The sequence below is a fragment of the Falco punctatus genome (genome assembly GCF_963210335.1).
Source record: "Falco punctatus genome assembly, chromosome: Z".
Classification (NCBI taxonomy): domain Eukaryota; kingdom Metazoa; phylum Chordata; class Aves; order Falconiformes; family Falconidae; genus Falco; species Falco punctatus.
The window spans coordinates 18019509-18033814 of NC_137586.1; the positions used below are offsets into that span (position 1 = coordinate 18019509).

At 45.4% G+C, this 14306-nt stretch overlaps 1 protein-coding gene across 2 annotated transcripts in view; it reads left to right on the plus strand.

The window, feature by feature from the left end:
- The window catches only part of ISL1 (ISL LIM homeobox 1), a 31682-nt gene extending 19730 nt beyond the window's left edge, over window positions 1-11952 (plus strand). For both annotated transcript variants that reach the window (XM_080373088.1, XM_080373089.1), the window contains exon 6: window positions 612-11952. In XM_080373088.1, coding sequence (XP_080229214.1) covers window positions 612-728 — 117 coding nt within the window. In that variant the 3' untranslated portion in view covers window positions 729-11952. The remainder of the gene's footprint in view (window positions 1-611) is intronic.
- The last annotated feature ends 2354 nt before the right edge of the window (window positions 11953-14306 follow it).

The window sequence follows — 14306 nt, forward strand, 5'->3', positions numbered from 1 at the left end:
ATTAGGATGGAGAAGTGTGACCTTTTTTATCAAACTGACTCTCGTTAAAAAGAGATAGCACCCACTTCAAATCACAAATGAAAGAGAATGGTTTGTTTCAAATGCCTTCTGCTCCTGGATGCTCCTTCCAGGTTTATTTTAGTACGTGCACAAAGCAGGGAAAAAGTAATCTTGCAGTTTCGTGTCAAAAAAACATATGCACTCTTAAATAATTGACTAGAACATCCTGTTGGGATTGCCGCTCTTGCAACACAGGGAAGAAGGCCTCATTAATAAGTTTGTTTATTTGCTTGGTTTTTCAGGCTTTTTTTGTTAAGTGGTTGTTGGTTGTTTTTGGTTTTGGGTTTTTTAACCTGTTTTTTTTCGGCGATTTCGCCGAAGGCCTGAAGAAGGTTTCAGTGAAGTCAATGGGGAAGCTAAACAAAGCAACAAAGTGACACAGCCTCCCACGGAGATATAGCAGGCTGTTCGGCTGCGTGCCTGTGTATTTGCTTTTGTGTTCTTCGCCTTTGCCTGCTAGTTTTCTTTGCTTGTTACAGTTGTAACAACACCTATTTTTCTTATTTTTCTTTTTTTTTTTCTTTTTTTTTTTTTTTTTTTTTTTTTGGCAGGTTAATTTTTCAGAAGGAGGACCCGGTTCCAATTCTACTGGAAGTGAAGTAGCATCAATGTCCTCTCAGCTGCCAGATACGCCCAACAGTATGGTAGCCAGTCCTATTGAGGCATGAGGAACATGCATTCAGTTTTCTGTTGTGTTGTTTCTGCCCTTACCCTCACCCCTGTTGGAAAGAATGGGAAAGTGATCGTGTTGAGACTCCGAAATTTAGGGGGGAAAGTATTTAACAACCCTGTAATGAACCTAGCAAGGAACTGCTTCATGAAATGAACGGAGTCATGTTTGAAAAGACAAGGTAATATGGTAGCAACACTGTGAAGACAATCATGGGATCTTACTAGAATAAATACTAAAAAAAACCCAAAAAACCAAAAAAAAAAACAAAAAAAAAGAAAAAACAAAAAAACACACAAAAACCAACAACAACAAAAAACAACAAAGTAAAACAAACTGTGCTATTCAATTATCTTAAGGGGATCGAAAAGACGTTTTCAAAACGTAAAGCATTTGTACTCGTGGATCTCAAAAAAAAAAAAAAAAAGAAAAAAAAATTTCATTTGACTGCACATCTTAGAGAGCAAGGTAGAGGGACTTCCTATCCAGTCCCTCCCAATCCGAATGGTGCTGTTTCTATATTGGTGATTGCCTTGCCAAAAGGAGCTCCAGTAGGTTTTTCATCATCAGGAAAGAGACTATTTAGCCTTGCATTGTTGAAAGATTCATTGCAGGAAGGTGGAGCTGCATTGGTTTGCAATGTTGTTTTTAGTTGACTCTTAACAAGGGGTTGTTTCCTGGGTCTCTTCTAGCATGTACTGTAGTGGGGATTTGATTTTGTTTAGTTGAGATCCACTCTCTATCAAGTTAAAGCGATTAAAAATAGGTTTTTGAATTATTCTTTAAAAACCAATTTGTAAAAGCATTGCAACAAGGTATACCTCTATTTTGCCACAAAGCGTCTCGGGATTGTGTTTGAAATGTGTCCGTCCAAGAACCTTCCCCTCCCCCAAAGATGTGTATAGTCATTGGTTAAAACGACTGTTTTTCTCTCTTACTCTTTCTCTCTCACTCTCTAGAAATAAAGAGGAAAAAGTAAAAAAAAAAAAAAAAAAAAAAAAGAAAAAAAAGAAAAAGAGAAAAGAAAAAGAAAAAAACCCATCCTTTTTGTTTGCTCTTGCATTGCAAAATTATAAAGTAATTTATTATTTATTATCGGAAGACTTGCCACTTTTCATGTCATTTGACTATTTTTTTGTTTGCTGAAGAAAAAAAAAAGAAAAAGAAAAAAAGAAAAAAAAAAGAAAAGGTTGTACCGTGGTCTTTGAATTATATGTCTAATTCTATGTGGTTTTTGTCCTTTTTTTTCTTAAATATTATGTGAAATAAAAGCGCCATATGTAGAATTATTATATCTTCAGGACTATTTCACTAAATAAGCGTTTGGAATAGAGAAAATAATAATAATATTAATATTAAATAATGAACAAAGTTCCCTCTTCTAAATATTTACAAGTTAGCAGCTAAAATACCTGAAATAAAATATTGCATGCAAAGCAGGTCGTTAGTGAATAAAAGGAGTGTGATATTTTATTGCAAGTATTCACGACCAGCTTGTAAATTCCGTTTCAACAACTATATCAGGGCTAGTTGGATGCCTTAGCTTTCAATCGATAACGTTAGAAACTCTCTTGTTAGTGTTTCCCCCACCCCATCCCTTGCCCTTAAAAATGATATTACTCTAGGCATGATCTGACTTAACGTTAAGACATCTAAAGAACTGTGAGCTCAGGCTTTTTGCTGAGTTCCATTATTTTTAAAATAATAATAAAAAGAAAGAAAGTGCTGTATACCAAAGCCTCGTTGTTGAGATTGTTGAAGTGACCTGTACTTTAAGTATAAGCTCCTGATAAAAGGGACGCTTTTTGCTTAACAAGTCAAGTATGACCATTATTTATCAGTGTCTGCTGTCAAAACGATTGAAAAATGCTGCAGGAGGAATATATTGAGGGGATATTGCTATGAAATTGCACGAATGGTGTTCCTTATTTTCTGTCGACTTCCCTCTCTTCACTCCCTCTTTTCTTCCTTTTTTAATTCGTGGGGGAGAGGGTGGTGAAAGCTAGAAATGTGGGCGATTTTTTGGGGATAAGTAGAAAGAAGAAGGAGGAGGAGGAGAAGCAAAAAAAAAACCAAAACCCACAAAAAACCACAAACCCCCACAAACATAGGAAAGGGTTGTTTTTGCTCCCATCCAAGTGCTCCCTAGTGCTCCTGGCCAGCACAAGACAAGGGCTTGCTTTAAGAAACCCTTAACTGGAATATACAGAGATTTTTAGTCTGACAAAGACAAGTTGGTTTGCATGACAGTCACTCCAAACCCTAATGTTTTCTTAACATAACCTTCTTTTTCCTCCCTCCTCACCATCTCAGCCCACCCTGAGCAAGCTCAGCTATAGAGACAAACCATTTCGACAGTACAGAGAACATTAAAAAAAAAAAAAAAGTTAAAAGTCTAATACAAGGATTTAAATCATTCTGATTAGAAACTGGATTCATTTTGTATGCTCAAGTGTAATACATTTTTGAGTACTTGATAAATATTTAAATAAATATGAAATCTACCTTAAACTGTGTGATTAGTAACCCTTGTGTTTTCATGCAGGATCAGAGACTTAGTACGACGCTTCGGGGGGCGGGAGGGAGAAGGGGTGTCATTACTGCCCGGTGGTCTGACGTGTAAGTTGTTGGGTCGCGCTTACCGACGGGAGCGGGAGTGGGGGCGGGGGGGGGGGGGGGGTAGGGAAGGGGGAAGAAGTTTGGAGACCAAGCCTCCGACTCCGGGGTGGGTGGGTGTTGTCTTTAACTGGCGCTGAAAAGCTGTAAGGTCAGGGCAACACGGGGGCCTTGCGTTCGGCTTTGACCGCCCGGAGGCTGACGCGTAGGTGGGAAGCGCGGCCGCCCCGCGGTCAGCGACGCAGGGTTACGCCGGGGCGGGGGTGACCCCGCAGGAGAGGAGTAACTTGCGCGCCAGGGGGTTGCTGAGAGTTCCCTCCACCCAGGGCAGGGCCTTTGGGCCAGTGAAGGTCTGCCGTCTCCGAGGGCCACGCAGGAGGGAAAGGCGAATTTTGGCTGTCCCTCCTGTCGCCCCTTGCGCGGGGAAAGTGTCCCCCCCCCCCGCGCCGCGCTGCGCCCCGCGGTCCCGGCGCGCCCGCCCGGCGGCCAGGGCTGCTGCCGAGATAGGTGGCCCGCCGGGGGCAGGGGTTTGCGTTGGGGCTGCCAAGGGCCAGGCTCCGCAAAAGGCACAGGGCAGCGTGTCCTCGGAGGGCGTCAGCCGGCTCCGACTGCTCGGCTCAGCGGCGGGCTGCGGGAGGGAGCTCCACCCGGGATGTGCCCGCACCCACACCTACCGCCGGGTCCTGCCAGCACCCCAGCGGAGGGTCTAAGCCCCTCTGAGCTTTCGGGTGGTGGTGGTGTGGGGGGGCACGACTGTGGTCGCTTCTGCGGTGGCCAATCGGGGGGTCTCCGCGACCCCTGGCCACCGCCACCCCGCTGCGGCCCGTCCCGCTGCGCAGACCTGCAGCCACGGGGCCACCCCGGAGCCTCTCCCTTCGAAACTTCATTTGAACAAAACTCGTCTTATTTCAACATTACTTCTGTTGCTGGATGGAGGGGGTTCTTCCATGGCCTTGAGTTCCCTTTTCCATTTCATATATTTGTGACATATTTCTTCCCTCCCCCAAACCTTTGAGTGTTATCCTCCATGGAGCACATAGAGACAAACTTTTGAGCAGTCCCTCCTAGCGCCTTCAGGAGAACACCCTTCCTGAGCTCGAGCAGCAGTATTTGTGCAAGCGAGAGAAAACATCCTCTTCATGAAATGCACAGCCTCATGGTGCTTTGTGCAGGTTCCTGCCCTGGTTCCTCTTTCCGATACTGGCGAGGGCAGCAATTTTCCAGGTCTGCCGGCTTTCTTCTTGCTGCAGCCTCTCTTAATTCCGTCAGATAAGGTCTGTTAAAGACTACTGTAATTTCTCTGAGAATTTTGTTTGCACACACACAGAGACCAACATTCAAACTCTTCTCATTTCAATATTTGTACCAGGTTAACTAGCCCTCAGCATCTCCAGCCAACATAGCAGTGAGACGCAGAAGCCGGGAACGTGAATTCCAGCGTTGAGATCAGTCGAACATCTCAACAGTAAGTGTCTGCCTTTATATATATATCTATGCATAGATACATATCTCAACAGATCCACGTTAAGTCACCCAGAAGCGGGTAGCGGGGAAGGAACGAAGGCCTCCGCAGCGCAGCACCCGGGGCGGAGCCGGAGCGGGTTCTGGGCCCCGGCGCCGGGCGGGTTTCACGGGTACCGAACCGCCCTCGCCCCCTCTGCACGCCCGGAACACCGACAACGTTTTACGGTGCGAGGTGCCGCAGCTGGGCGCTTTGCGTGCTTCAGCGGAACTATGAGTAGTTAATAGAGGGGCTGGAAAGAGATCCTGTTTACTGATTGTTCCTGATTGTTGTTTTCTTGATAACAGAGCAAGCCACTGAAAGACTGTTTGAGCTCAGGCGCCACAAACATAAACTTAACAGCTCCCTGTGTGCCAGCCCTGCTGGAGGATCACTCCTCACCTCCCGGGACTTGTGAAGTGCAGGCGGAGAAGGCAGCTCCCAAGGAGGCAGGCGCTGGGGGTGGGGTGGGGTGGCGGCGGCGGGTGAGGCTCGCCTGTGTGACTGAACTTTCCGTATTGCACGGTATCTGCCCTCGTTAGCCAGGGGGAGAGGGCGTAAAATTAATCGGTGCCTTTCCCGGAGCCTCCTGCCCGTGCGGGGGTCGTGCAGGTCCTGGGCGCCGCTCTTCGCAGCTCTGCAGCCGAGTGCTGTGGCTTTTCCATCATTCTGCTGTTCCCTTTGAATTTCGTTGCATTTTCATGCGGCGGCGAAGCGCCACTGAAGAAGCGCTCTGGGCTTGTCCGGGGCCGGGGCGGGAAGGCGCGGGGGCAGGGGGGGGCGCAGCCTGGGCGCGACCGGCGCTCACCCCCCGCCGGGCCGAGACCCCGGGGACGGCAGCAGCCCGGCCCGGGTGCTCTCCGCCGCCGTTGCAGCTGGATTCATTCCCTGCAGCTCTGGCTTTCTCCTGGGGTGTGTGGCGGGGGGAGAGAAGGAAGGAGGAAGGTTGCAAAACAGGATTTTTGCTGGAGTGTCTCTTAGCTTTTTTTTTTTGTTGTGTTTTCTCCTGGTAGACAAAACAGGGCAAGGTGTGTTTGTGGGGAGACAGAGCGGTGTGTGTGTGTAAGTTTTACAGAAATAAGTGACACGGGCCAAAGCAGAGCTCGGCTCCTATCTCGGGGTAGACCTCGGGCAGCAATGGAAAGAGGAAAGTAGGGTGTTACTGTGGCTTTTCTTCAGAAGGGCTGTTCAGGTCGGTAGATCTCCAAGGCTAATCCAAACAACCCGTTTGACTTGTGAGGTCCGGAGTCTAGACAGAGCTGGTGGCTCGGCGGCTTCTTATCTGGTTTTGGAATCAGCCGAAAGAGACTTTTCTTAATGTCCACAGCAGCAGTGGGATCTGCTGGGGCCGGGGAGCCACCGCACCTCGCAGACAGGACAACAAATACACCCACCACCTGGAGGCTTTACAGCCCGCTTTGTTGTTCCCGGGGCCGCCGCGGCTGCGGCCCTGCCTCCCCCCGCCCCCGGCCACCGGGCAGGGTGACCGGAGCGCTGCTCGCACCCCCCGCCGCTTGCCGCTGCCGCTGCCCCTGTTGCGCCCCGGGCACCGAAGGACCACCTCCGCGGCAGGACGAGGCAGTGGGCACTCGGGCCCGGCTGGGGTACAGATCTGCTGTTTTTTCTTACCCCCACCTCCCCAACCCCCGTGTGTGTGTTGGTCGTTACTGGAATTTTTTTTTTTCCTTCCGAAGTTTTGCAGAGAACGTAAAAAATACGCCCAAAATGAGTCTGGTTCAACCAACATTAAGGAGTGATCGAAGCAAATCAATTAAGAGAGAGGAAGTCAGTTTAGATACAAGACCTTCTTTGAGAGTAGAAAATTGCCTTCTGTATTAGTCCCTTCTTGGAGGGTTTGTGGATATTGCAAGCTGTAAAGCTTGTTTGAGACGGTTGGGATCAATAAAAGCATTTAACTCAATAGCAAGCAGCATTTTGGAAAGTAGGGAGGAAGAGGCATCTTTTGGTTGGATGTCAGTCTTTCTGTTTAGTCATTTGTTTTCCTGAGCTTTCAAACGTCTGTCATATTGGTGGGTGGATGGGTTTCCAGGTTTCTGAACGGTACATGAGCCCATCTGCTGTCTCTGATACCGGTTTCTCTACTGTAATGCAAAACGGTTTTCTGTGAATCTACGATTGTGATGTTTCTCAGTGCAGTTGAGTTCAGGGCCATGATATTCCATTTTGCAAGTAGGCAAGCTGATTGCTGTAACGATGATGCACTGATATGCCATTTGCAGCAGGTATAGTAATTGAGTCTGCTAATGTGGAATTATGAAATTTGCCAGTGGGTAGGACTCTTTGTACAGTTTAGAAGGGCTGTGGGTAAGTGGCGTTTTCTAGATTTAGTAGCTGCAAATTTCCCCATGTACAGAGCAAATTATATTGCAAGGCTTTTGTAATAATTTTCCATCAAACACATTTAAACCATTTTAAACTCCCAATAACTCAGGGATTTCAGGATCAAGAGAGCAACATTTTCTAGAAAGGGAATCTTAACCATGATCCTGGTACTCCTTTTTTTTTTCTTTTTTTTTTTTTTTTTTCTCATGGGTAAAACTTTGTGTTTATTTTTAACTGTCATGAATACAAGGTGTTGTTTGAAAAGTGTTAAACTTAGCAGGTATATAGAGATAATACTGACGTGTCACTGTGCATGATAAAGTAAAATATGGTGGGAATTAACTTGAAAAGTTTATGAAGATTTTAACTACAGCCCATAAATTAACGTTTTTTACAAAGATACGATGATATGTAGAAGATCTTACAATATATATAATGCTTACAAATACACTCCAATATTTGGAGCCTAAACATTTTTTTCCCCAACTTGAAGACACAAACTGAGGTCTTAGTCCTCAAAGAGCTTACTGTAAGTAATCTGAAGTAATTAATGTTAGACCACTCTAGTAAACCAGAAATTGCAGGAGCGAACTTTCTAGTTTACATAGGGCCTTCTGTGAAGGTAGTGAAAGATTTCAGCTAACCTCTAGTGAAGCAGGAATGCATACCTCAGAAGGTTCAAGTCCAGCTCTCACAGATGCTAGTGGCAAAAATCCTCTAGACCTGTGGGTTTAATATCAGTGCTGTGATTCTGCAGGGAAAAAAAGTGATTTTCTTTCCACCACCCTCATGTTTCTCCATGTTTTACTTTCAATGACTGCGTAATTATGTATTATATGACAAAAACCCTCTTAAGCTATCTGTGCATCAGTAAAAGTACCTTGCTAGTCAGAAACAGGAGCCAAAAACTCATCTAAACATACAGAACATTGCAAAATAAAACAGCCACTCCCTGTCTCAATTACTGCCACCTAAGGGAAATACCATACCCTGTGAATTCTGGGGTAGGAGACTACCTACTGATTACTTAAATTGTATTTTACAGGTGAGAACTCTTAGCAAAACTTTACAAAAATAGGCCCACAGCAGCTCAGAAGTTCTAATTTACGTGTATTTCACCTTCATGATAGGAAGGTTTTGCAGGATTTGACTCCACCAGTGTTACTCAAATTCAGGCTGGTTCTGCGCTGGCAGCTGCCCGGTTGGCTGTTGCAGAAAGATCCCAGAATTCACAGACAGCACAGTCAGTGGGATTTGAGGTGTGCTAAAGATGCAGGGATCCATTTAGTGAAAATGAATTGATAGTAGATTTATTTTTTTTTACTTTACTCAGATCCTTTTTCTGCAGCAAGAATTTAATGATTTTAGCATTTGAAAGGCTAGAGCTTTTTTAGTTAGTCAAGTAACCTTATTCAGGGCTGGGTCCTTTCTCTCTGAAAATCAGGATGAGCAGGACGGAGGCTTTGTGGTCAGAGACTTCAAATTGTTCTATCACTTTAAATGAAAGTGGTGTCACCCAGCATTCATTTCAGACCTTACTATAGTGTAAACTAGGGAAAAAAATAACTCCCAGTGTTCATATGGGAGCAGTATATTCAAGACATTAAATTGATCTTCTTAGTCACACTTTTGAAATGCTAGGTTATAAAATCCTTGCTCTCGTGGTTCACTGTTTTTCTTCCAGTTACTTAGTTTTCAAGGCATCTTTGCCTGTTATTCCAGTAGGCACAGTTTTATTCCCTATCTTAATTTTTTTTCTGAGTAAAGCCCCAATGGACTTCAAGAGAGTCATGTTTTCTCAATTCAGTTGAGACCATCCCATCTCAAAGCCAGCAATCTCTGCCAATTATATAGTGGCAAAGGGAAGAAATTTCGATTTTTGCAATGACTGCCACTTACCATATTTCTTTGTATTAACAATACTATTATGAGGTACTTCAGAGCAGAAGAATTGGTCATTAAAGTAGTACTGGAAGTGAAATTTCACCATTTGGGATCTTGGTTCTGCAGTGTATTGGGTCTTCAAAATTGAATACATTAGGGAAATGTCTTTGTAGTTTTAGTTTAACTTACTACATCATTATCACAGGGAAAAAAAATATAAATAAAACCCCCCAGAAGATTAAGAAAGGCAGATATCACTTCTTACAACTATCAAATTAAAATTATTCTTTGTCAGTTTGCCATATTTCCTGGTGAATATTTTGTTAATAAAAAGTCATTTATTTCTGAAGTCATTAGGTCATTCAAACAGGGATTCATTTGAGGGTGCTTAGGGCTGTTCCGTGGTTGCGCAGTGCCTGATACAATGGGCCATGTTCCTCACAGGTTCTTAGAGCAATGCTGTAACCAGTATGGTCAATAATAGTAAACAAAAGAGCATGATGATGTTAATAGAACTCAACAGTAACAACTGGCTAATATAGGCATAAAGCCTTGTGTCTTATAGATGCTAAATTCCTGCAAAATAATTTTCAACACTGCACTTACTCCTGTTTCTATGGTAAAATTGTTGCTAACTTCCACAGGAGAATTTGGTCTCTTCATTCAGTAAGTGCCTCAAAGAAAAAATAAGAATTAAGAATGAACTAGCATGACAAGTAGTGTCATGGCAATTAGCACTACAAATGTTATGCTGCATGGAAAAAAACCCTGAAAACTGAAAGTTTTCTACTGCAGGATCAAATGTGTGGCTGTTATAGTTGCTAAAAGAATATGTCATTCTTTACAGTTTTATCTGCCTTCAACTATTTAGCAAGATAACGCTAAACCTTATATTTCAGAAAGTATTTTTAGTTTTGATATACATTTGAATATACTCCTGCACTAAAAGCAGATTAAAACAGCTGTTGATCAAGCAAGGAATGTAAAAATTAAACCAGTTAATCAATTAAATATGGTGAGTTATCTGCTCCAGTTCTTAACTATGTCTTTTAGTCAGGTGGTGTTAATCTGACTTGCCCTTTAGTTGATGATTGTTTTATACTTTTTTTTTAAATATCATAAGATATTTATGATTTGGGGATAAAGGTGAACAGAGTTGGAGGAGGTACAGACTTTTGTGAATATGGAGTCCAAAAGGAACAAATAATTAGTGCTTCCAGTTAGGTCAGTGAAACTCCCAAGGGCAGTAGAGTGGTAAATGCAATTGTGAGGGCAATGTGAAAGAGAAAAGGGAGGATGGAGGTTGTTCATGTCTACCTGCGACATGACACAGAGCCTGCGACACACTGATAACACTTTCTGGTATTGAAGCCTTTGTTTCATGGCACAGCCCAGCCTCTTGTGGGCTTGTGGAGGGGCTCTGCTGGTGGGAGGCAGCAGGGCTCCTCTGGGGGAGGACTGTTTCCTGCCTCCTTGACAGAGGCTGAGTTGTCCTTGGCAGGGATGGTTAGACAGGTACTCTCTTCCTAGGAGGGATGCTGAAAAAGGTTGTGGCAGAATAGTTCCCAAAGCATAGAGCTGCCTGAAATTCACATCTGCACAGGAAGAGGCACTGACCACAATGAGAGCTGATCTCTTGATGATGGATAGAGATCAGGCGTCCCTGATGAACTTCCTCGTGCCTTTGTTACAGCTGAAATGAAGTATTGGTAGTCAGTCTGCAGCACTTATGGGGGAGACCTGAGCTTGTGTTTCAGTCAAGGCTTTCTCCCTTTCTATGAAAGCCCCTCCAGAACTGTTGCAGGGAGGTTGGGACAGGGAGCTGAAACTTGCCTGCTCTCAGGAGTGTGGCTGCCTGCCCTCACCTTAAAGCATCATTGCTCTTCCTCCCACTGCACCACTCAGGCAGAGGCCTGGAAGTTTACAAATGTGGGAGAGCCTGTCCCTGGCTGGCTTCTCACCCCAAGTTCCCACACTCCTCGGTCCTGCCTCCAGCATGCGCTGTTCTTGCTCCAGCGGTGGGGCCCCAGCTACATGCAGGATGCTGCAGCTGGCTTGGCAGAGGTTTCACCTGGGCCTCCTCCATCTCCTCAGCTGGCACAGGATCCATACACATGCTTTGTGATGGGATGCAGGCTTTTGTCCAAAAAGCTATGAGATGAGACTTAGCACATGGCACCTGCCTGAGCATGGGGCTTGTGAGGAAGTGCAGGCAGGGGCTGTAATGTGCCTCGGCTGGGCGCTGCTTGGCGAGGAGCTGCAGCTCTGCACCAGAGCCATGCTTGGTGTACCTGAGAGCCTGCACCACAGTCAGAGCTTGGGATATAGCAAGGGCTGCCCATCCCTGTGGGGGTGAGCTTCAGTGTGGCAGAGCATGTGCTGCAACAGCTACTTTTGGACACCTGGCTCTGTAGTGGAGTACAGGCTGTGGAGTGGTATCTTGTGCTGTGGCAGGTGGATGGGGAGAGCTGAGTGGGGTTCACAGGAAAACAGCTGCTTCTTACTGAGCAGAGGGGTATACCGCAAATGCTACCCCTCTTCAGGGTGCACTCCCCTGTGGTGCTAGAGGTCATTACTTTCTTCCCTCAAAATTTACAGTCCAGGCTCTTTGTTAATAGCAGGCAGTTATGCTCTTTCTTATTTTATTTTGTTGTATTTTATTTTGTTGTATTTTATGGAGGGATACCGGGTATAGTTTTTAGCTTTCAGAAGTGCCTGGGGCGGTAGCTCCCCCTACTCTAAGTGATGGGTGGTTTCAGGGTTTACTTAGGACATGACAGGCTGGGTTTTAGATTCCTCCATGCCTGAGGGCATGCAGCCACGCATCCCTCCCCCAGCCAAGGTAGCCCTGTGTATGTATAAGGCTGCGGGGTGTGTGTGTGGGGTGTGTGTGTGTGTGTGTGTGTGTGTGGGGGGGGGGTGTCTGTGATTGTGTGTGTGTGTATGTGTGTGCCTGAGTGCGCGGGTGGGTGAGTGTGTGTGTGTTAGGGTGTGTGTAGGTGTTTCCATCTTGTCCACTGAAGCTGTTCTACAGGGCAGGGAAGACTGGAGAGAAGAAATGAGAGTATGACGGTTGAAACCTGTGTCATGGGAAGCAAGTCTGAGTCCATTTGGAGGATGGATTTTGTCTGCTGTGTGGCCTGTGAGGTACCGGCAGGCCTGGGAATACATGCAGGCAGAGGTGTGAGTGTGTAAGAAACTCCAGTGCAGAAAACGGAGGCTTCTCAGGGGTCAGATGTCTCTGGGGATCATCATCAGCTGAGCGAAGTTTTCAGGATCCCAGTCTTGGGCTTAAGTGCTTAAATCACACCCTTCAAGCCTCACGCTAGGCACCTCAGCCCCTCCTTGGAAGGCTGCCACTGTGGGGGGCGCTTGCAGCACACTGACAAACACCCACAAGGAGCCCAGAGCCTCCGCAGGAGGAAAGATCTGGACAGCTTCCATCTTCCTAGCAGCGTCAGAGCAGAGCGCCAGGGGTTATGCGAGGGAAAATGGAGATCCTCAATCTCTGCCTCATTTAACTTGCTCACTGCTGTCGAATGCCTTGCCCAGTATGTGGGTGAGACAGAGAGACAGCTGACAGCATGCTGGCCGTGGCTTGGTCTGCGTAGGGCTTAAGGCAATGCCACAGACTGGAGGAAGCTGCCAGCAGGTAGGGTAGAGCTCATACCTGCTGTGCTTACCGGTGTGTCTGCGTGTGTTTGTGTCTCTGTGTGTGTGTCTTCTGTCACAGCTGTCAAGCTGGAAGCATTACTGAGGCTTTGGCTGCTGCTAGGTGTTCCCACCCCAGCAGGTGGAAGGCAAGCTTTCCCACAGCACTCCCCCATCATTTTCTGGTGAGTCATTTGTTACTAACATTTTTGGATGAAGACCTTGCTCTCGTGATCCGTGCCCGGGCACCTAGGTTCTTGCAATGGTCTCTGTTTCAGCAAATACATCAGCCTGTGCTACAACTCGCAGTGCTACCTCCGCTCACTAAGGAACATGTCTTGCTGGGAACATGAGACAAGTGTTCCCAGAGCTCTGCTAGCCACTAGTTGGTCTCCGGGTGGTTTTCAAGTATAATTTTGACCTGTGGAGCATATATAGCCTGCATATATGAGAACATGGGCATCTGTCCACAGCCGCAGCCCGTGCCAGCTGGTGCGAAGTTGGAGCAGCCACAGTATGCAAATAGAAAAGAGCTACCTCCTAGTGAGTTTCTCCAGGTTTCTGCTTCTGAGCTTGTTCCTTGGTCCTGCCTGTTGTCAATGCAGCCAGAGTAACACTGACCTGCAGGACATGACCAAGTTTTTTAAGAGGGTGAGGAAAAGGAGATTGCAGAGGAAAAGGCATATATTTGAGAAAGATGGGCATGGATAAGGTTTTGAGCCCATCTTTAGGAAGTTACTTTCTAAGTTAGGGGTGGGTCTTTATATGGTTTTTAAAGATCTGTATTTGTATGTGTAATAGCTGTAATCCCAGAAGACTGTAACCATTGTGTTTCTTCCTAGAGTACTAGTAGACACAGTCTCCTCTTTCTCAGCTCATCAGAAACTCCCTGTCATATTTATATCAGGGATAGAACTTTTCTATTGAGAAGTTCCCAAGTTGTTGTACTTGCTGTGCAACTATTCAGTGCAATTTGTGAACAACTGAGCAGTTCCTGTGCAAGAACTTGCCCTTGCACAGAGCTCTAAGGTACTCTTACCTCTTCAAATTAAGTTTGGTAATCCTTGCTTTATTCAGTTCTACAGAGTGAGTCAAATACCAGCAGCTTTAGACAAGCAGACTTGTCTAAAAGCACATTGTAAGTATAATTTGGATAATAATTGCAATTTGTAATGCAACCGACTCCATTAATATTAGGAGAGATCTCTTGGCAGTGGAAGGCTGTATCAGAGAGTGCAAAAGAATCTCACCAGGATTTTTAATGGAAACTGTTGCTTGGATCGTTTAAAATTATAATCTAAAATTTGATGGACAGTAGTGCGTGTGTGGCTGCATGGTCAATACAAAGATTCAGCTGCATGTGGAAAGAAATGCTTTATTTTTATGGTTATTCATTCAGAACTAAAGCAACAAAAATGAAGATTGCGGTGGACAGAACAGAAGAGCAACTTCATGTCCTTTTCCAGAATAATGAGGTTTTAAGGATTGTGAGTTCATTCGGATAATGTTTTTTATCAGCATGTACTAGATGTGCTACAAAATAGTTCAGTGCCATCTAAACCAGAGTTTTAAATACAAATG